This window comes from Nomia melanderi, chromosome 10, assembly GCF_051020985.1.
Source record: "Nomia melanderi isolate GNS246 chromosome 10, iyNomMela1, whole genome shotgun sequence".
In the NCBI taxonomy this organism is placed as follows: Eukaryota; Metazoa; Arthropoda; class Insecta; order Hymenoptera; family Halictidae; genus Nomia; species Nomia melanderi.
In genome coordinates this window covers 3,929,717-3,951,294 of record NC_135008.1, presented here as the reverse complement: position 1 = coordinate 3,951,294, position 21,578 = coordinate 3,929,717, and the positions used below count along the sequence as shown (strand labels likewise).

General features: G+C 52.8%; 1 protein-coding gene across 6 annotated transcripts in view; it reads left to right on the top strand.

Moving 5' to 3' along the window:
- The window catches only part of Ten-a (Teneurin-a transmembrane protein), a 587,521-nt gene that overhangs the window by 483,427 nt on the left and 82,516 nt on the right, over positions 1–21,578 (top strand). The window contains exon 1 of one of the 6 annotated variants that reach the window (XM_076371189.1): positions 3,826–5,986. The exons of the other annotated variants lie outside the window; for them this stretch is intronic. Within the exon in view, the coding sequence (XP_076227304.1) occupies positions 5,931–5,986 (56 nt within the window). The 5' untranslated portion in view covers positions 3,826–5,930. Of the gene's footprint in view, positions 1–3,825; positions 5,987–21,578 lie in introns of those variants that run through there. 6 annotated transcript variants of the gene reach the window in all.

The following is a 21,578-nucleotide window of genomic DNA, read 5'->3' as shown; positions in this document are numbered from 1 at the left end:
ACGAGGGTGGAAAGAGAGATTCAAAGACGTACGACGTGCTGTGAAGGCAGACGAGCGTAAGAAGGTAGCTGCTAGAAAGAACGAGGAAGGAAGGATGAAAGGAAGGGCGGAAGGAAGGAAGTAAGAAAGGAAGGAAGTAAGAAAGGAAGGAAGGAAGGAAGGAAGGAAGGAAGGAAGGAAGGAAGGAAGAATCTAAGCTGCGCTTGGAACAGCAGGGGCCGACGTTTTCTGTTTAAGCGACATCAAAGGCCCTGTCGCGAATTTTCCTTTCGCCCCACCTACGATCATCTCCGTAGCCCTCCGTGCTTGCGAGTCATGCTTCCAAAGTGCTTTGCGTACTTGCGTGCGCGTGTATACAGGATGTTTCATGGCAACCGGAGGAGTATCGTGAGGCATGGTTTCTGGAGTTCGAAACGGCGAATACGTTTCGTAGGATTCCGCCGACTTATAGGAATGGTACATGGGAAATGGTTTCCTGCAGCTTGTGTCCTGCGGTCCGATATTAATTCCACAGTTCCTGAGAGTTTGTCAATAAGAAGAGAATTTGGAATTCAATACATTACGTTTCAACGTAATTGATCGGTTGACCTATTTTATTTTAAAATAACCGCGACATGAAACAGAGTATATGATTACCTATCGGATTAAGTATCCCTGATAATCGATACAATTATCAATCGGTACGATCTATATCCGAAGATTCCGCGTTAATAATTTCAGCCCGTAACCGATCAGCCGTTAAGAAGCAGCCTGTATCGCTAAATTCCTCCGCAGGAAGTTGTTCGAGTACCATATGGTGGTTGGAGCGAAGAATAGCGAGGGGGCGCGAGTGGCGGAGGGGGATGGCCGCCGCTAAAAGGGTAAACGTTGTAGGCTGCCGCGGCAGATTTCGGATAAAACAACTTCTCCATCCATCTTGCTCTCCGGGCGTCCCTTCGTCGGTCTCGTTCATCGACGCAGCTCGATTCGCTCGACGGATACGCATGCCGAGGGTTCGCTGGATTCGTGAGCACGTGCGCGCGGGCGCGCTCAAACCCACGATTGTTCGTCAGTATCAACGACCAGCAGGATGTACCGAAGGGGATAATTAAACTTCCCGGAGAACGCGCTCACGAGCGGCGCTCTTGCCGGAATAGCTTCGAGAGTCAATAGTATCTCTATAACCCTCGACGCGTCTGTAAAGATGTCTAGATAGGGAAAAGGGTGGAGCCTTCGAGGGTCGACGGAGGCAGAGGGACAGCGATCTAGGATCGCGCGACGGGAAGGAAATTACCTACGAATATTTAATTATAAATTTGTCTGAGAGAAAGAGAGAGGGGCGAGAGAGGGAGAGAGAGAGGGAGAGAGAGAGAGAGGAGTCGGTCTCGACAGAATTCGCTTGGTCTTGTTCGTGCATCGCGTAATCGGTTCAAGTGGATGCTTTCGACGCGATTATATCGGCGACCGAACGAGCATGATGCTCTTTGACGTCGCGGTTGTCGAAACGACGCGGTTTTACGAGCATTGGCAGTTGTCGAAGCTCTTCGCGGCTACGCCCGCGCGGAATCTGTTAAGAAGCCTGGAACGTTGCGATTACGGTAAATCTGTTTTGTACACGGGAATATTTTCCGCGGGGTTGCTCGCGATTCGTAACGAACATTCGAGGACCGCCGGATTTATCTTCGCCGAACGCTCGTCTTCACGAGGGTCGGTTGATTATCAGGGATATTTAATCCGATGGAGGTAATTATATATTTCGTTCCATCTCGTAGTTATTCTAATGAAAAGCTGATCCTTCGTTCGTTTCGATGAACGGTAAACGATGTAACGCTATTGATTCAACGCCAATCTCTGTTCATCGTACAATAATCGTCACACGATATTACTAATTATACGTTACTCATAATTAACACGCATCGGGTAACACATGGATGTTTACAGATGAGACCGTAATAGCTCCTGTGTTACCATTTTGGTTGGATACTCCACTGAACAAACTGTACATTCGCAACGGGGTGATTAAACAAGACGCGGTTCTCGTTAAAAAAGAATCGGGAGAGACTCTAACGAGAACAAGATTTACGAACGATTTCATAAAGGAAAGAGAGACCTGTATTGCCTCGGTAAAAGCCGCTTTGTTTGCCGTTCGCGCGTCATTGCCGCCTTTCTTGTATTACACCCACGTTTTCACTCGGCGCAGTTCGAATAGTTGGCTGTCTACGCATTAAGCCGAGTCTAAAGCCTGATTTCCAAGAATATCTTTGGAGTTGTTAGACCGGAGACTTGTTTCTGCGAACGAGGGGAAACTGGAACCAACCAGTTGCTCTAATTATACGTAGCTAACTAATCGTTACTCGCTGAAACGATAGCGGCGCTTAAATGTAGACCAATGCCGGAGAAGGACGAGAGGGAAGTAGTTCCCTCAAAAATTTCTTCATTCCGACGGGAAGTTTTAAGGGTTACACTTTTCACACACTTCGCGTCCCAGCGCAGTTCGCTTCTTAATAAAGGAAATACACTTTCCTCCAATTCCTATGTTTAAAAGCCGGTCTATAGAGACACGAATTTGCATAACAGTCCAGAAACTCTAAGTTTCAACTCTTCTGACTTTCCGCAGCTCGAGCGGCACCTCGTTTCGCGGATCTTTCTTCGGCCACTTCCGCGAGCAGAATGGAAAGCGGTGGAAATCGAAAGTACGCCATTCGGCTGACTCGATTTCCAACCATATCGAACTGGCTCGAATCTGGCCGACGCGATCTTCGATCCTAAATCGTAAATACGGCTCCTCGACAATTCACCGCTGCGTCTTCAGGTTTCGGCGTACAGCTCGAAAGCGCGTGCGCGCTTATTCAACCCCCTACTCGTACCGGCGAGGGGTGACGTTACACGTGCGCTGCCGTCTCTGTGCATGTGTGTGTGTGTGTATGTGTGTACGTGTCCGTCGTCTACGGAGGCTGTACCGAAAACTTCTCGCCGCGATTCTACTCGCCGGTGAATTAATTCGTCCGCGTACGACGTCGCGCGCGTTTTACGCGGACCGCCGCCTTTCCCGCCGCGAAACCGAGAACAGCTGAATGATTAACCCTTTGCACTCGAGAGACGACTCTCAGTCGTCGCTTGATTTGATATAAAAATTCTGACGCTTGATATTTCGTATTAAACTTTGTATTATGTACAGCGAGATACTAAAATAAAATAGCTTCAATTTAGTTTCAGAAAATATCGTCCGTACCTTATCAGAGAGTATTAAATATTCCTAGTGAAAAACTTTCGAATACAAACGGTTGAGGCGCAAAGTATCCATTAACTGTATCGCAGTTGGCATCTTTAAAGTTATACTCTATCGCGCGAAGTCACGAGAATTTCGATTGATCATCGAATGTCAGATGACAAGGTTCCCCCCGTGGAACCAAGTAATTTTCTCGATGGAACCTTAATTAGCCAACGCTCGAGCCACCGCAATCCTATCAATAAATTTCCCGATCGCTGCGTTGTATTAAAGGCCAGCTTATCAATCTTTCTGACAACGGGCCAAAAAGTTGCTCGAAATCTTAGCTCGTGACTGGTTAGTTCTTGAAAGGCCGCCCATAAGTCGGGGCCGTTAATACGATCATTTTTTCAAGGTTAATATTAATCCTTGGCTGGCCTGGAGACTTAGCCGTCGCCGAGGCGAGGGTCGTCGGCTCGGCTAGGGGTTAGTGTACGCACCACCCGCGTGGCGGCGTTCCATTCTGGGTTTCCTGGGTTTCCACGGGGCAGGGAGGGTTACGAAAAGTATCGCGGCGCAAGCGCGGAACACGGCTCCGTGGAGGGGACGTTCAGTGTCATTCGGTGCCGGGCGTTGCGGCGCCGTGGCTCTTCAGTCTTTGATCCGCAGCTGGCGCGGTTGTGTACGTTGCCCTCGAGCGTACTCGAGCAGCCTCGAGACGAGATCGTTTTCACTGGTCGTGCGCGAAGAGGGGAGAAAGCCCCGACCCGGTGGTGCAGTAACCTTTCAGCCCTCGCGAAACGCGGTACATCCTCGTGCCGCGTGACCGGAAGTAGCGGGTGCGCGGCGGTCTCGCGATCTCTCCCAGCCCCCTCGACCCACAATCTCCGTCAGGGAACTTTGCCGCTGTTACGGCTGAACCTTGGAGGTCTCTCCGTTCGCAACCGTCCGAAAGGGTTGCGTTCGCTTCCGTTCGCTTTCGACGAAGGTGAACGACCAAGACCGCCGGTCGAACGGTTCCGCGAGCGTTACACCGTTCGCCGAGAATTCAGGACCGGTCGCAGGTTCGCGGCCGAGCGTTCCTTCACCCCTGGGATTCTCGGGGCACGCAGCTCACGCTCAACCAGCACGAATTTGCGTGCGGTTCCCGGCCCCCTGACCCAATTAGTTCTCGTGTCGAGAGTGTCTGCGCATAGCGCGGGGTCGTCCAACAGCTAGTTACCGCTGCTGAACGAATTGCCTCTGTCAACGGGACCGTCCACGCAGTTGTGCACGTGAAACATTGTGTTAACGAGGCTCGTTAACTTGCCGCGAGGGCGAGAGAGGGATACAGAGCGGAGGACAGACGGATAGAGGAAGAGGGTTTTCGGAACGAGATTTTCGGAGTTGGTGAGCGACAGTGGTCCGTGTGAAAGTATCGTCCAGTGTTTACAGTGTTTGCAGTGCGCCCGGATCCGAGGATCGAGGTGACCCGATCGAGATATACCGAGCGTCGACAGGCAGGATATATCGGAGAGGACTGTCGCGCAACAGTGAACCCTCGAAGAGCATCGCTCGCGGGCCGGGAGGGTTGAACTTTCTCGCTGGCGTTGACAGATCGATAACAAAGTTTGCGTACGCGAGTTTCCCCTTTCGTAGCCGGCGGCTAGTGATACGAACCGCGCGCGCTCACTCTTTCTCGAGCTTTGGAATGCGCCTACGTTCGCGGTGACAGTCATCGTTGACCCAAGTGTCCTTACGCGACCTGCTCGCCGAGTCATATCAATAGTCAATCGATGACCGAAGTGTCTCGCTACCGATGTAATCGGTGAACAGACCGTCAATTCGTCTTTTAGAGATCGAAACATCACGGGGATCGTTCGTTTGCTACCAGGGATCGAAAAGGAGGCAAGCTGAACTAACGATTCATCGTACCCTTGTGATCGAGATCGTTAACTGCCGGGATTCCTGAAGACATCGAATCGCTTATCTTTAAGATACCGAGGACCAATAGAACAATCTCGAATCAATTACACTCTATTCTAAAGAATCTTAAGAACAATCGTTGAATCTCTTGGTATCAAGGACCAAGCGTCCAACTCTGTTATCCTGAAATCAAACGATCCTCTTGTCAGTACCAACTAACCAACACCTACGGACCGTTCCATCGATCTTCCAGTCTCGAGTCTAGCAGACTCCGGAGCGGCCTTCGAGGCGGCAGGTTCCTCCGACTAAATCCCAGCTGATGGTGACATGCTGACGTGCTAAGGGTAAAATTGAGGAGTAGTGATCAAAGTGTTCCTAGTCTTTCTATGCGGGTCTCGAACCCTCCGCAAATCTGACGCCCCGTCGCTCCAGCGAGCGAGGCAGCCTGTCGTTGTCGTTGCCTTGCAAGCGGCAATACCTGGTGAAATACAAACGGAAGGAGGGCAGGCAGGCCGAGGAACGGGGCTCCGCGTGGCCCGGTCTCTCCGACGATCGTCGTAAAAAGTGTGCAACGGTGAAGGGTAACGGTGGATTCGGCGACTACTCGGCCGCGGGCGAGTTCGAGGTCTGGGGCGACGATCAGCACGCGTCGGATGGTGTAGATCGCCAGGGGAGGCCGCCTTCGCGGCAGCAACGATGCGAAGGCGGTTCGTCGCTGAGACCGTTGCTACACGTTACCCACCACTGTGAGCTCCACTCGCCCCGCGAGCCCGAGCTGCTCCGGCTGGACCATCTCGAGGCCCTCGAACACAAGTCCGCCGACCACGATTCCTACACCATGATGGAGAACTTTCGCAGCCCCGTGCCGCCGCCGCTCCCGCGACGCCACGTCCGGTAAGACGATCATTTCGATTTTCAACATTTCGGACCGATGAACTCCGTCGGATCGCGGTTCCAAATTTGTGATGGGTTTTCGTAATCGCGATGATTATGGTATCACTTTCTGTGAGAACGAAGCATTCGTGCAGGAGTGACGTAGGTTCTCTTTTAGAGCACCGATCGTTAGCTGTTTTAGGGGATGATTCTGTTGAGGAGATAAAGTGGAAATGTTGGATCCTTTAGTTCGTATGTTCTTGGTATTCTGGTATTTCTGTTTGGAAGTTGAAAAAGTTGAGCTGTATTATATTAAGCGTCAAGGAAGTTGACTGGAACGGTGATAGTTACTCGGTGCACGTGGAATGCAGTCGATATTCCGAGACATTCTGTATGCTTGAAGTTTCACTGAATTTCCGAGTCCCTCTCAAAAATTTCTCAATGTTCTATACGAGACCGTGGCGGAAAATAATCAGGAGTGCGGAGGGTTAAAGTGGCGCATTTCCACTTTACTCGCCGCGCCGAAGGTTTCCCTCTTCACCCTGCGAGGATCCAAGTATCGGCGACCCGCAGGAATTGCGGTAAATTTTCTATTTATTGGAAAGTTGATTTCTCCGAAGACTTTCGTCGCTTCGAGCCAGGGTTTGTTCGATAATCAACTCGTTCGACTTTTCATCGCGGAATTGAATCTTCCGCTGTATTTGGCGACTGAAGTTCTCTTGATTCGGATCGCTTGATTGAAATCGATGATACCTTAAAGCGATCCTCGACGTTTTAAACGTTCGCGAAGAGTCAACCGTGTTTCAGCCGTGAATATTTTATCTCGCTTATTATAATTTCAAGCCGTTATCTTGATGCTTTTCGCTAAGCATTCTCGATGACCCTTGACGTCACACTTAATAGTTCGTTTCGGGCTCGCGACACGTATTATTCATACCGTTTGTTCTCTCAAATTACCCTCGGGGTTTCTCCGGCGAAAGAAGAGCTCGTCGATTAAAGTACACAAGAATGTGTATCGTCACTCGCCGAAGTTCACCGCTGAAAAAGCAAACGGAATAAAGAACGACATCTAAAAAGAGGCCATCCCCAAGAGGAAGGGGTCGCGAGCCGTTGAAGCAGCGGCGTCAACAATTAACCCTGAATATTAATCGGCAATCCCGTCCGCAACGAAGCTGATTATTTCACTCAATTTATCGACTTATCCGTATGAAACCCACCAATTGCGGTGACACTGACGAACGGCTCGTAAATAAATAGGACTGTCACAATCAGCCCGCGCCATTTTCCCTCGGAACGTTGATTCTCCGCAGTATCGACATCTTGGGAGCTAGCTGTTCCCTTTCAACGTCCAACTCGGAATTAGACAACACGGTGGAATCGAGGGTGTTTTAATAGCGTCTCATTGTTTCCCCAAAGATGCTATTTACCAGATTCTTCTCCCGTATCAAGCGGATGAACGCAGGATAAATGATCGGTAATTGAACGAGCAGGCCGGCAGTCGAACCGATTGGCCCGATATCGATAAGTTTCCCGTCACTGTGGACTCTCTCTCTCGGATCGGGCACGGCGCAATAACGCCGCTGCCAAACCCCTCGTTCAAAGGGGGCATATCCCCCGTTAGTTCCAAGTTTTCCGTTTCGAATCAGCGCGTTCCCATCGAACACGAATCGATTCCGAAATGCTCTTGAGAGCAGGCTTGTCATTAACCCCGTTCTTCGGGCGTGAACCCCCGAAACGAGCTACAATTCCGGCGTGCGAGCCACCTATATTGGCCTTCCAGCAGTCTCGCGGTCCCCCGCCCCCGAATCACCCTCATTCCTTTCTCTCGCCGCCTCACACTCCTGTCTTTTCTCGTGTCTCTCTCTATCTTCCGCTCACCGCGGGACAAAATCTTGATCGTTCGAACATTTACCGCGCGAACGAAGTGGCTCGTTCATTCGACGATCGGTCGTGCTCCTCGCAGACTTTCCTCCGCATCGCGGATTTTTACAAACGATTTTATTCGTGATAACGTTTCAACTGCAAACGCTTCTACCCAGTAGCTCAACGTGTCAAAGGAGCTCTTTCCGCTCTGCTTTCCACATACGCGACGGGTAAATTAAAAAATTGTGTTTGTGCGTCGGCAGACATAAAAATCTTTCGTTTATTGTGCTTCGGTGAAACTCGTTGCGAAGAGTATGAACGAATTTCCTAATGTGACAAAATGTTCCTCAAATTTGATACCCGGCTGAACGTGTTTCCTTTCGTTCGTCAGTGTCCGAACGCGAAGGATCATCGTTCCGACACGGTTAAAACGCAACGCCAGATTCCCTAACCCTGTCCCAGAAATTTCACGCGAAACAAAGCTGCCCTCGAATAAAAGAAGAATTTCAGAAGAGTTTCGCGAACTTTTATGAACTCGAAGCCCTCGGTGGAACGTGTCGAGAAAGTGGGCCGCGGCGGAGAGTTAACGCCGCCAGAGAATTTAAATCTTTCGCCCGTACGAACCCGATAACCCCGCGCGCGCCTAACCATCCCCGATAACGTGTGAGAACAATAAGACGCTTATCCGCGGCGTTCAAGATAAGAAGCCCTCTCTATAGAGCTCGCGGGCGCGCGGCCGCAGACACCATCCGAGAGGTATATCGGAGCCGATGGTACGGGGAAGAGGTAAGACAAACAGAGTGATACGCTGGTGGCGAAACCCCCTCGAAGCCTGTTTCGAAGTATGAAACGAAGGGGCGCATTTGCATCGGCGCAAACACGGAAATCCCCGTGCAACCTGTTTGCCGCGCGAGAACTTCAAGAGAATGTTGATGGAAGACTGCGTTCCAGCTCGTAAATACGATTCCGGTTCAATCGGCCCACTTCGATCCGATTAAAATCGTCGTTCGGGTAAATACGGAGCGACGAAAGAAACCGGAGACCGCTCGGTAGGCTTTGAAAATCAAACTCGCCCGTCGCACGCTACGCCGGACTCATCGGAAACGTATATTTAACTTCTCGCGTTATTATTTATCCAGCAGAACCCTCCAAATATATTTCATCTAAGTTTCAATTCTGGCACAGATTCGCGGGCAGAGGTAAATGTAACTGTTCCGCGAAGGGAGAGCACGACAGTTAATGGAATAAATGAATAGATTAAACATCATTTAATCAGTACCCGCTTCCGGTTATCAGATGTTTTCGGTGGAACTTTCCAGAAGGTGTAATGAAATATTAAAGGGAACTTTAATTTGAAAATCGAGAAGGAATGTCTAGACTGCGGAGCAGCCTAGGAGCGACATTGCTAACCCAGACCCAAAGAGTGAGAAGAAATCGAGGGGAAGACAGAGAGCTAGAGGGATGAAAGTGAACGAGCGAGGAAGATGAAACAACGCTGCCAGAGAGAGGAAAGTGAATGAGCGCGGGAGGAGAGACAGCACGGCGAGAGAGGAAAGCGGACGAGCGAGGGAGAGGAAAGTGAACCAGCGAGGGAGGAACCAGACAGCGCTGCCAGAGAGAGAGAGAGAGAGAGAGAGAGAGAGAGAACGAGACGAACGCGTGCGAGCGAGCGAGGAAAGAGACAGAGCGAGGGAGAGGGTCGTCTAACCGCGTCAGAAAAGGCGGTTTCACGCGTATCCCGGTTCCGCGGGCTCTCGCAGGCCGATCGATATGCACGGCGCGGAACGAAAGGTAACGCGGCGTACGAATGGCAAACAAAGTGATACGAGGAGAGAGAGAAGAGAACGCAGAGGAGGGCAGCAGCGCGTCGAGTATGTAAAAGGCAAGCAAGCAACGCGGGGCGGCTGCTCGGCGCCGACATTTCGCGGTGAAGCGACCGACCCCATAGCCATGCATCACTCTGTCCTACCGCCGACTATACCTACTATACCTACTGTACCCACTATACCTACCTACGCGGACCTACCCTTCTAACTTCGTCTGCACTTCGCGTCTCTTTTCTCTTTTCTATTCCGCGCGCCCGTTCCCTCCTTTCTTTCTCTCCCCCTCTCTTCGTCTGGACCCGCTGTTTCCGTTCGCGTCTCTCTCCTCCGGCTTCCCCCTGGCCCCCTCTTCGTCCATTTTGTTTCCGGCTGCCCGCAGCCCCGTCCATTTTTTCCACCTTCTCCCACCCGACGTTTCCTATGGTCCGTGTCTTCGGCCGCGCGCACGGGAATCCCCGTCATTCCCGCCCCCGTTTTCCCGCGTTCGGCCGCGAGTTTACAATGCCACGTCATAAAGAGTCCGTTGTGCTCCTTCGAGCAATTTACCCGTTTGTCATCCACTCGCTGCCCTAGACGAGGCCCCGCGACCCCGCCGCCCACGCACCGCTTTTTCCGCGACTTTCCCTTCGTTTCGGTTGACGTTCCGTCCCGTCCACCCCCTTCCGCCGGCTCCATTCTTATCGAACGTGATTCACCGTGGCTTTTGTCTTTTTTGTGTTCGAAAGTTGTCGCTTGCGGTATGGATCTCCGTCTGCGGTGGAAACGGTCTAGCGATTGCGGATGGTTTTGGATTGGAATTACGGAATCATTTTTCTGGAGAACACTGAGACGAGTTGCTAATGCGAGTGTCGGTTTCAAGGAGTTCGTAGGTTTATTTGAAGTTTTTGGAAGGTTAATTAACTTGTTTTTATTCAGGATTGTAGACACAAGGGTCTTCGGAGATGATAGATGGAAGCGAGATCAGATCTCCTTCGATTCGTCCTGGAATAATTCGGAGGGACGATAATTCTCGCCGCTGAACATTAGCGCGTTACATTCCCTTGTCAATCTTCCCCCGAATGGTTCGCGGCGCACGGGTTTGATAGATAGACGCCGTGAAAGATCGAAGGGACAAGAGCGGGACGGCGAGAGTGTTCCCACCGCTGAGATAAGGGCTTTACATTCTATGTTATGCCAGCGGCGGATGAGCGATGGTACGACTTTTCTTTCCGCCGGAATACTCCACTCACCGGGATATTGGTACAACGATGGTATTTTTCTACGAGCGGGGAACGATCACGTTTGAAACGTATATTCGACAAATCGCGGCCGTGGGGTGAGAACGTTCTTCAACGAGCATGGAAACGCGTCTGAAGGGTTTCCCCTCCGAGGTTCGCGACTGTTGGTTTTGATGGTCCCACGTTAATCGATTCAGTTTCGCATACCAATAAGTTCTCCCAGAAACTCCTGGAATCACATTCTTCTGTATAATCTTCTAAAAAAAATTCCACGCCGAATGATCAGACATCTTGTATTTTTATTCCTTGAATTTTCGAACGATCGATCTCGCAGTCACAACATCGCCCAGACGTCTGCCACCTGGCGAAAAAATACAAGCACCGGCATAAAAAAAACATAGTAGAACCTCGACCGATATACAGGTGACTGGAATCGAACGAACATTTGAGCCCGAGTTTTATGAGTCTACTTTTAACACGCGAAACGTGTCGGGCTCTGAAAGCTCTGATCGACGAGTAGGAGGTGTCGCCTCGCAGTGTCACTTCCGGCCCGATTAAAGGTCGTTTAACGCGCGTGTCGAAGCCGGCACGGAACTGCTCGGAGCGCCAGGCTTTTAACCCCCGTCGTCACGATTAATTAGCGCGATCCGGCTGGCGTGATACGTTTGTTAACGCAGCGTCTCGCGTGATACGAAAAGCGCGCTGTCAGTCGACGCCGCGCGGCGCGGCGCGAGCGGAGCGCAAACAAACCGCGCCCGACCGAGATCCCAGATATGTTATCGGAACGGAGAAATTGGAAAGAAACGTCAGCCGGGACTGTTTTCAGCCGGTGAGCCGACGGGAGCGTGTAAACAGCGCGCGGACGCGGGCCAGCTTCCGCTCGGAGATCTGGACGACGCCGGCTCTTAAGTGCTCGTACCGTGAAAACATTCCTAGACAGTGATTTTCGGACGGATCGGGAGACCGGGGGAACACGATACGACTGGCTCGAGGTAAATGGACGTTGATGGAATTCGGGGAATCATTAAGCCGAACGTTTCGAGGAATATTTCCCTCCTATCCCGGCCGTGCGTCGATTCGACCGGAATCCACCACTTAAATCGCAGGGCGGAGAAATAGAAACCGAAACAAAGCGTCTAATATTTGTTTGCAGCGGCGTTGTTTTAGGCCACCCGGCTAATCGGAAAAAGGAAATCGAGATTGTGTCCCCTACATCATCCGCCTCGTTTCCCTAGACTGCAATCTTCCATTCCCCCGGCCCGCCTCTGTCTGTCTTCATTGCACCCCATCTCCTCCGAATTTCACGTCGCCGGTGGGGAACAAGCGGCGGCGTCCCCCGCGACGTCCCAATAAAAAGCCCGGAAAACGTGTCTCGCGGCCGGGCACGTACACGCGGGGGATGACGCTATCTCGGCGTATTTACGGGAAATCGACGTTAGGTAGTGTCTGAAGAATATCGAAGCGGTGTATATCCAGCATCGCGTCACTTAGGCGGGCTAGACGCAGTCTCGGCAATTGATAGGTAGTCACGCTAGGCTGACCTCAAGGGACATCGGTTCGTATAGCGCGCCTCCGTCGACGTCGCCGCCGCCGCTGCCGCCGCCGCTGCCGCCGCCGCCGCCCCGTCCCCTCCGATCCTACCCGGCTTCACCTTGGTAAAATCTACTCCCAAGCCGAGCCTTCTCGTAGCTTCCGCCTCGTATCTTTCGCCTCTAACCACCCCTTTCTTCCAGCCCTCATCCCCCGGCCCCGCAGCACTTCACATCGGCGTTCTCCAGTGGCTCTCTCCCCCCTATCGTCCCTTTTCGCCTCCGTTTCCCGACATCCTTCCAGCCTCTCCTTCTCCTTCGTCTTCTTCCTCCGCGCTTTCGCCGGCTGCGCCGACCGCCCCTCCTTCGCCCCTCTTTTATCCTTTGTGTAAGCTCGGCCTCCGTTCCGGGCGTCTCGACGTGTCGGAGAACTACCGGTCGGATATCTCGCCGCACTTTTACCATCGCGGTTAAACCACTCCGTATCCTTTCTCTATCGGGCCTCTAGCCCCCTCCGGCGTGTTTTTCCACCGTCCCACCCCCTTGTTTCGCATCCGACGATCCGTCTACCGTGGAATTCCGCGTTCTCGCCGCGATCTTTACGCGCCTCGCCGTGCCACCCCTGTCTTCCGAGCCACGGATACGTACGCGCACGCTACCGCGCGAGCGTTTAGGCGAACGGGAAGACCGGCTCGACGGCTCGAACGAGTTTTCGGTGTCCTTTGATCCCATTCTTCCCAGGAACCATCCGCCCACCCCCCCGCTCCAGGTGAAGCGGTTCGATCTCGCGGTTCTTTTGGCCGTTTTGTTCGAGACGGAATTTCGTAGGAAGAATGGCGGACTTGTGCGGCTCGGGATCGGACTCGGGATGTCCGATACAGGGGGGCCGATGTTTCGCACGAACGATATCCGCCGAGGAGGAAATTAAACTGCGAATTAACGAGCAACGATGAGCTGGATCATTTTTATGGGAAACATCTCGAATGAGTTTCCGTGGATTCATGGCTTTCGGGAAGCCGTCTGCGGCCTTGCCTTCTGTGTAAAATTAACATATCGAGTTTCATGGATCAGTCGTCGAGTCGGGGGTTGGAATTCATTCCGTAAGTTCCTCGGCAGGACCGTTTCCGCTTTCATTAATCCAAATATTCAGATTCGCCTCTCTCTCTCCCCCTTCCTCCACCCCCACTCTCTCTCTCTCTCTCTGCTGCTTTCTCTAGTAGCTTGACGTTCTGTCAAATATTTGAGCGAAGCTCCGAGAGATTTGGAATTTTAATAATTCACAAAACGTCTTAGACGGCAGCTTGGATCTCCGGTATATACAGTTAGGGTGGAGACGTGGTATTACGTCTCGGCTGAGGATTAGAAGGCACACCGTGGCCCAGTTCCGAGGAGGAACGAAATTTATTTCATTAGAAGCGCCTCTGTGTGCCAGACGTAAACGGATCCTTGAGCTGTTTCCGAGTTAACCGGCGAGGAGTTTCGAAGGGATGAAATTTTTCGGTCCGCTTCAATGGACCGCGATTAATTTGAACGGAACGTGGATTGTCGAAGATCTCGTGCACGGTCGATCATTCTTCGGGATCTTCGCAGCGTTTCGGGGCAGTAGCCCGCCGCGCATTTCCGGGTCTCGTCCACGAATTTTTCGGAACTCCGGATGATTCGTCGAACTGGGTCACTCGAGGGAGAGAGAGAGAGAGAGAGAGAGAAGGGGAACAGAATTTCGCGCTTCGGTTCGGGAACCGAGCGAATTTTTTACTCGCGCTGTGCCTGCCCGTCCTTTGTACTCTCGAAAAAGGCGAATCTTTCCCAATGCAGCCACCGTCGCACACTGCTGAATTCCCCCGCAATCTAATTGTAACCATTTTTAGGACAAGCAGTTTCTGTTTGTGAGATCTAAAACCCCCATGAACCGGCGGCGGTGTTGTTCACGCCTCAACAAACTCTTCTTTGTGGATTAGACGGGCGGGGCTTCCTCAAACAGCGAATTCGCTGAGGCTTGCGGTGCTTTACTTAATTATTTTCGGATGGCGAAGTATAAAAATTCTGCTGGAAACATTTAATTATCATTCACATTCTCTTTGACGTCGGAAATAATGCGCGTGTCCGAAGCCCAAAGTTTTAAATGGAGAACACCCTTAAAACATTTTCAAACTTTCAACGCCGCGGCACAAACGGAAACGACGTTTCTTGTACACGAGTCTAATATTTGAACTCGTACCCCGGTCTCCTTAACTCCAGCACAAAGAGACAGCTCGGTCTTCCGCTGGAAAATGGCGTCCGACCTTCCACCCCGCGCGGAAACTCCCTGTATTCCCGTTCGAAATCGCCTTTAAACGTGCAAGCGTCCCGCACAAAAGGACCTTCCATTGGCAAGAAAAGTTTCAAGGGTCCGGGGTTCCGCCGCCGCCGCCGCCGCCGCCGCCGCTACCGCGGCCGTGTTTATAATTACAAGAATCCAAAGAATACAAGGCTGGAAATTGGGGGCGGCGCGCGAGGGGAAATTCGTCCGCGCGCTCACAAAGAGCCCCCGTGACCCGGCTCGCAACGGCACAAAGAACCGTTTAGTCGAGGGCTCGGTCTCGCCCGCATACCGGGGCCGAAAAAATTTTAATAAATCTCGTCGACCGTTAAATTACTCGTCGCCTGGATCCTCTCGTTGTGCTCGGCCCCCCCGGGCTGTGGCTCTCCCATCGATTCCCTCTCGGCGTCGTTTGTTTACGCGTCCGCGCAACACGTCCGGATTGCGACACGGATTAACTTTCTTTTAATTGCGTAATTAGAGCGGCAAGAAAAGGGGCTCGGCACGGCTAGGGTTCGCCAAAGGCTCTAGCTACCGTAACAATTAATAGAGAAACGACCCGCCTGCTCGCGCGCGCGCGGCCGCGCGGGGGGGAGAGTTGAAAGCGAGCGGGAAACGTCGTCGTTGTAAGTGCGGGAGAGGACGAGCAGAGAGACGGGGACCACCTGCCGACCGTAAAACCGATTTGGCGACGCTTCTGCGCCTGAGAGGCATTCAACCGGCGGCTGTCTGCAACGGACTTTGTAATTTAGAGTCAATCTCCTTTATTATCCGTAATGCGCCACTCTTGCCCCGAGATTCTTGCGTAAAATCTATCTCCGTGAGCGCGTCCCGCTGGCCGTCTCCGCCAAACCCGGCATCCGCGAGGAAAATTTCCCCCGGACTCTCCGGGACATGCCGCGCCGGCGAGACACGGTTGCGTCGACGAACCCCGGGGAGAGATGTTCGATAAGAGAAGCTTCGGGTTACTTAATACCGTCTTGTCTCCGAGGAGCTGCCCTCGCTGATCGAACTCCTCTTTCCCCGGCTCGAGTTCGGATCGGGTGTTGGCCTGCTATGTTCCTCTCCCTCTCGCCGTGCTGGCCAACCTTCTTTGTTCCTCTCGTTTTTCCGCTGAACCTTCCTCCTCTTACCCCCCCCCCCCCGGCCCCCACCCGTTCCCTTCAGTCTCGTCCCACCGTTGTGAAATTGCATCTCGATAATCAGCGAGGAGCCGGCCGTTCGATGAACGACTGCGTCTGATTTGACATCTGATCTCTGATTACCGCGAGACCTCTTTGTCGCCCTGGTCCCTCGGACAAGGCCTTTGTACCGATTGCTCGTTCGCCAGAGGATCGACGGTCACCCTGTCTCCCCGGGAATGGAGAGTCGGGATTGTTCTCTTTTAGAGGGGAGTTTTGAATGGCAGAGCGGAGGGCCGGGAGGACGGCTGAGGGATTTACGAGCAATTTTTCTATGATTACCGTCGAAGGGATTCGCCGGGCTAGATTGGTACACTTTAGAACCTTTGGAGAAACGTGCTTTGCGAGGCTCCGCAGGATCCGGCTTGTTACGAACATTCCACTATCAATTGTCGAAAGAAATTAAGTAGGTCGGAGCGGTATCTACGCGAAACACTCGAAAGTTCGTTCGCCCCTGATCGAGAAATATAACGTGTCAAGAACACCGCCTGAAAATCCCTCGCTTCATTCCATCGCAGGTCACGAATCTCGGATACCGCGAGAAGAAACTCGGAACAACGCGCATCCCGGAGCACACGGACGGGTCCGGGGCGGCGGGGGACGATGGCGTCCCCGTTGATTCCCAAAAGATACGTTTCCGTGATCCCCGGTCCCCCCGGCCATGCATAATGAACGAGGTACAGCCGTTATCGAAAATAGAGGGGCCGGAAACACGCGAAGCGGAGCATCGGGCGCTCTTGAATCTTGCAGCGGCATTAATACGCGGCGGGCCGGCTATGATTCGTGCTCGAGCGTCGCCACCAAGTGCAAACGCCTGAATAAATAAACGGGGATCGACTGCGTGGGCCTCCGAATCCGTGCGCAGCTCTCTCGCGGAATATATCCTCCCCCGACATGACGGGCTAACGCGGGTCGCGCGTATCGGCAAGTTTATAAATACCTGAAGACGGTAAAACGGATACCGGCAGCACGGCGGCGGCGGCGGCGGGGACGGGGGCGAAACAAAAAGCCGAGGGACCACGCGGAGAGGAAGAAAGCACGAGGTACGAGGGCGGACGGGGCGGGATCGCGGGTGGGGACCGAGACACGCGTACAACGATTCCGCGATGGATGGGAGGAGATGCAGAAGGTTATAAGTAATTCATCGCCTGGTAGCTGCGCCGGGCGCGGCCCGTGTAAATAGCGACGACGCGAAAACTCGCTGGAACTCGACTGACATCCGCGCGCGGCTGTATCTTTGGCTCGGTGTGTTCCCGTCTATTTCTCTCGGCGCGCCTCTCACCCACTCACCCTCTCCCTCTCTCTCTCTCTCTTCGTCTTCTTTCCTTTATTCCTGCCGTTCGTTTTGGCCCGGTAGCGTGCATATCTCTCTAAACGTATTCCTCCGAGCTGTCTCCCCGTATGCCTCGGCATTATATGTGCTAATGTAAATAAATGCGCGGCAGTCGACGACCGTTAGCCGTTAATGATGAGAAGGGGGCGAGAGTGGGACGGAAGAGAGCGGACCACGGCAATGAGGAGAAAACGCTTACGGTGCGCGAGCGGCGTACACGCGACAAGAAAGCCGGGGAGTCGAGAGCGGTTCGGTTAGGGTGGAGAGCGCACGACAAGAGATGAAAAAGAAACGCGGAGCCGGATAAAATGTGACCGACCCCTACCTCCCCGGCCCCCCGAGAGAGGAAAAGAGAGGCGACGTCGTCGGCTGGGGCCGGGGCGCGAAGGGTGCAACGGGCGACGCGGCACATCGACACACGCAGACGCAGTTATCTGTTCCAATTAACCTCTTACATTTCGTTCCCTTCCAGTAAATCCCTCTTTCTCTGTTCCATCGGTCGCCTCACCTTCGCCGTCCTCTTTCGCCATCCCCTCGGCGACCCGGCGCGACCCCCCGCCCCCGGTCGGTCTTCGCCCGGTCCGTCACCCTCTCTGTTCATCCCTTCGACCTGCGCGGCGTGTTCCGTCCACGGTCTGGAACGGTGAAATTGAATCGACGCTCCGCGTCCCGTGTCCCTCCGATGGGAAGACGCGGCCAAGTATCGTTTCTGCGGGATTTGAAAAAAACGAAGGAGGACGACGGGGACGAGGAGATGAAGAAAATAAATAAAAGAGAGGAAATATCCCGCCGCCGCCGCCGGCCCGATATTTTCCAACGGCGGACGCAACGAAGACAATGCGCGCGGCCCTGTTGGCAATCGGGACTCTCCCCGGCTGGTATTGGTGGGATCGATGAGAGCGGTATCGGGAACCGTGAAACTGACGCAAATTAATTGGTTATGGAAATACGGTATAAGCTACGAAACGCGGAATATTAATAAGGATGCTCCGTTCCGTATACCTCTCTCTTTCTCCATTTTTCGTCGTTTTGCTTTCCAAATCGATCGGGAATGGAAGCCCCTCGGACCGGTAAGTCCGCGCCGGACCGGTCGATCGTTTCGCTCCGGCGGGCGGAATGGCGTTCCGCGAGTCTGTAATCCGTCGGATTTCTATTCTAGCCCGAAACATCATTTCGCCGAATATTTTACGTTTATGTTCGAACGTAATTTGCGGCCGGGAATGCCTAGTTGAACAGATATTGCGCGAGGTAATTGAATTTCGGAGCCAGTCAACGCGTCGGATGACCCTGCGCCAGGCCGATACGAAGTTCCAGTGGAACTCGCAGTTCAGCGATCGCGCGCGCGTGAAAATTTGTGTAACAGGCCCGGCGCGGCGCGACGGGTTCGCGTGTTATTCAAAACTTCGACGCCTAGCCGCGGGACGTTTATGCAAATGCACGGTGTTATTTATGAATTTGGAAAACCTCCCGTTAATCCGCGCCCGATTCCCTATCTGTATTGCTGCACACGTAGTGTATTAAGCTCACTGTAATAGCGTGGTAAAAATGATTTACGTAAATTGATTTCCTCCCGCGGAAGGTTGCTCGCACTGAAAATACGTGGGACCGGTGCATTATACTTGGTTTCAATTATAATATAGTAACGTTATCATAAACCCCGCCGAGCTCTAATCTAACCGTAATTTTTTCCCTGATTGATGTAGCTGCATCGTTTATCGCGCGTCACGAAAGTTCACAGTTCGCGTCAGACGCGAGCCTTCCACGTCCCCTCTTCTAACTCCCCCCCGCTTGTATGTGCAACGCCGCGTCTCCTTTTCGCGCGCGTTTCGCGAACGCTGGCGTGTCCTTATGCAGTCCAGAGGCTCCGGGGTTAACGTATTCAGCGGCGTGAGTTGCAAATATGCGTCGCATTAAGTAAGCCGATACAGTTTGCCATTGCATGCATGTAACGCACGTACCCCTCGCAATGCCGCAGTGTGCTCCGTATGTAATTCTTATGCAAGATTGCCGTGCACGTCTCCGGGGGAAAAAAATTAGCGGCGGACGGCCTGGGGACGAAATTAGGGGGACGACGGAGGTTCGCTGATGCAGTCCGGGGGATGGAATTAGATTCGCCGAAAACGCTATTAGTAATGCATACGGGAGCCGAAATTAGTTTTGACGTCTGCCCGCGAATTTGAACCGCCTTAAATGTTGAAACGCTCTCCCGCAAGCTCTCGGAAAATATCTGAAAATCGCACGGTCCCACCGTCGTAAATTTATACCGACTCATTACCGCGGCCAAAGAGCTTCTTTGGGCCGGTTGCTAAGTGAAATCTCTCCTTGTCACCTGTGACTTGCTTAAATTCTCCGCCGCGGCGCGATCGTAAATCTCCCGCCACTTCCGAATCGACTATCGGTGTCGGTCATCTCGAGTCCCGGGGAAAAAATTAATTGTCTCGGAAACCGCGCGGCGGATAACGATCCGGCGACAAATCATTCCGCGAGGTTCCGCGGCGAGACGCATCGTTCCTTAAGCCCCGAACAAAAGTCATGACGTATGCAAATAAGCCCGCGCATAATATTTCGCCCGCCACGTGCGGAGCAGCGGCGCAACGGGCACAAAGTAATAACCGAGCGTCACGTCGTCGGATCAATATCGGGACACGGGGAATAGAAAACAGAGGCGGACGACGGAGAGCGAAATGTGACGTCGCCGGGTAGGCTGTCGTCGGACAAGGAGGCGCAAACGAGACGACGCTGCACCGTTCCGTCGAATTTTCGGGCGGAAACTCGGGAAATCCAGCCGCGCCGCGGACCCTTGACCGCGCGGCCGAAACTTCGTCGGTCTGACGGCTGATCAAGTTTGCATGCGAACCAGTTTGCACTCGCTCCCGCGCCCGCGCGCGAAAGTCCTCGGAAAGTTGGTCCGCGATCGAAATTTCGAACCGCGCGTATATATACGCGCCGCGACCCGACCGACCGACCGACCGACCGACCGACCGACCGTAGCGGCTTTTCACCGCGACAGTTCGCCGGTACGGCCCCGGCCGGGCCGCGCGTTGAAAATATCTAGGGAATTCGGAATTTTCGTCTCAATGCCGGCGTTTCCCGCAACTTGCTCGCAACTTTAGTTTGATCGAATTCTTCGGTGAAAAGCGGTAGGAACTTTTCGAGCGCCGCGCCGGCAGCGGGCACGGGACGTCGCGGGAAATGCGGTACGACCGTCGGCTTTATTGAAACTCTCGTTTGGGGATTTTTATTCTTGCGCGCGTGTCTGGATGGCGCTGACGTTTATTTGGGAGAGATTCCCGCGTTCGTGATAAATATTGTCAGACGTAGCCTCGCGTTGGAAGATCGTAGATTCGATTGAAACAATCTTCGTGTCTTGCTAGTTTGAACAGTGTTCTAATGTGGAAACGTTAGCGAGAAGATATAGAGATTAATTCGAAGAATTGGTTGGCAGTAAAACGTACGACACTGAGAGCCTTTCCGCTACGGCACCGTTCAAATAGATCACTAACGTCAAATGTGCCCGCACACAGATCCATTAGATAATACCGCCAACGAGTCCATTAAACGCGCGTTTCCTTTTGATTCTATCATTTCCTTTAACCTTCTCCATGCCAGTTTTAGGGATCAAACGTCTCTACCACGGTTTATACACGGTAATTCTGGAAACTGGGACGGGCTTATATAGTTCCCGACTAACCGAAAACAGAGAAAATTGCCGGGGAAGTTCAATTGTTTGGCGAACGGTCCAACTTTCTCTAATGGAGCTTTTTCCCGAGCAAATCGCGCGATTGTGCTCTTCGACGGACGGAGGACCACCTGCCCGATCGATTCCTCTGTTTAAGATATACAAATTCAAGCGCCCACTCGTTTATCGTGGACCACAATCTCATAGCAAGAACGCAAAGAAAATCGACCAGATTTCAGAGTTCTCTACTCGCCACTATTTTTCCAAAGAAAAACACTCGACGTCCACTAACCCAGTCGACGAACACCATAAAAACGTCAATTGCAAGGTTCAGAAATCGTCGGGAACATTGTCCATCCACAGCTGCGCCTCGGTTTCCCACGATTCGCCTGAAAGGAGTCGGGTATAAAAGGAGAAGCTATCTAGAAGCGTCGCGTCAAAGAAAATTCTGGACTGTTATCGTTCCACGCGCCCCGAAAAAATGTCCCGGTGGCTCTGTATCAAAGGCGAGGCACGCGAAAACCGGGCCAGCCCGGGGCCGGAGCCAGACGGTTCGCGTGGCCACGCGGTTCCATTAAGGATCCGTTCAAAGGAGGCTCGTAGGAGGTCCGCCCGCTCGCGGAGTGACAAACGACTGAGAGTCGCGCGGGCCAGCTCGGCCGCGAGAGAGCTTCGACTCGCTCGCGCGT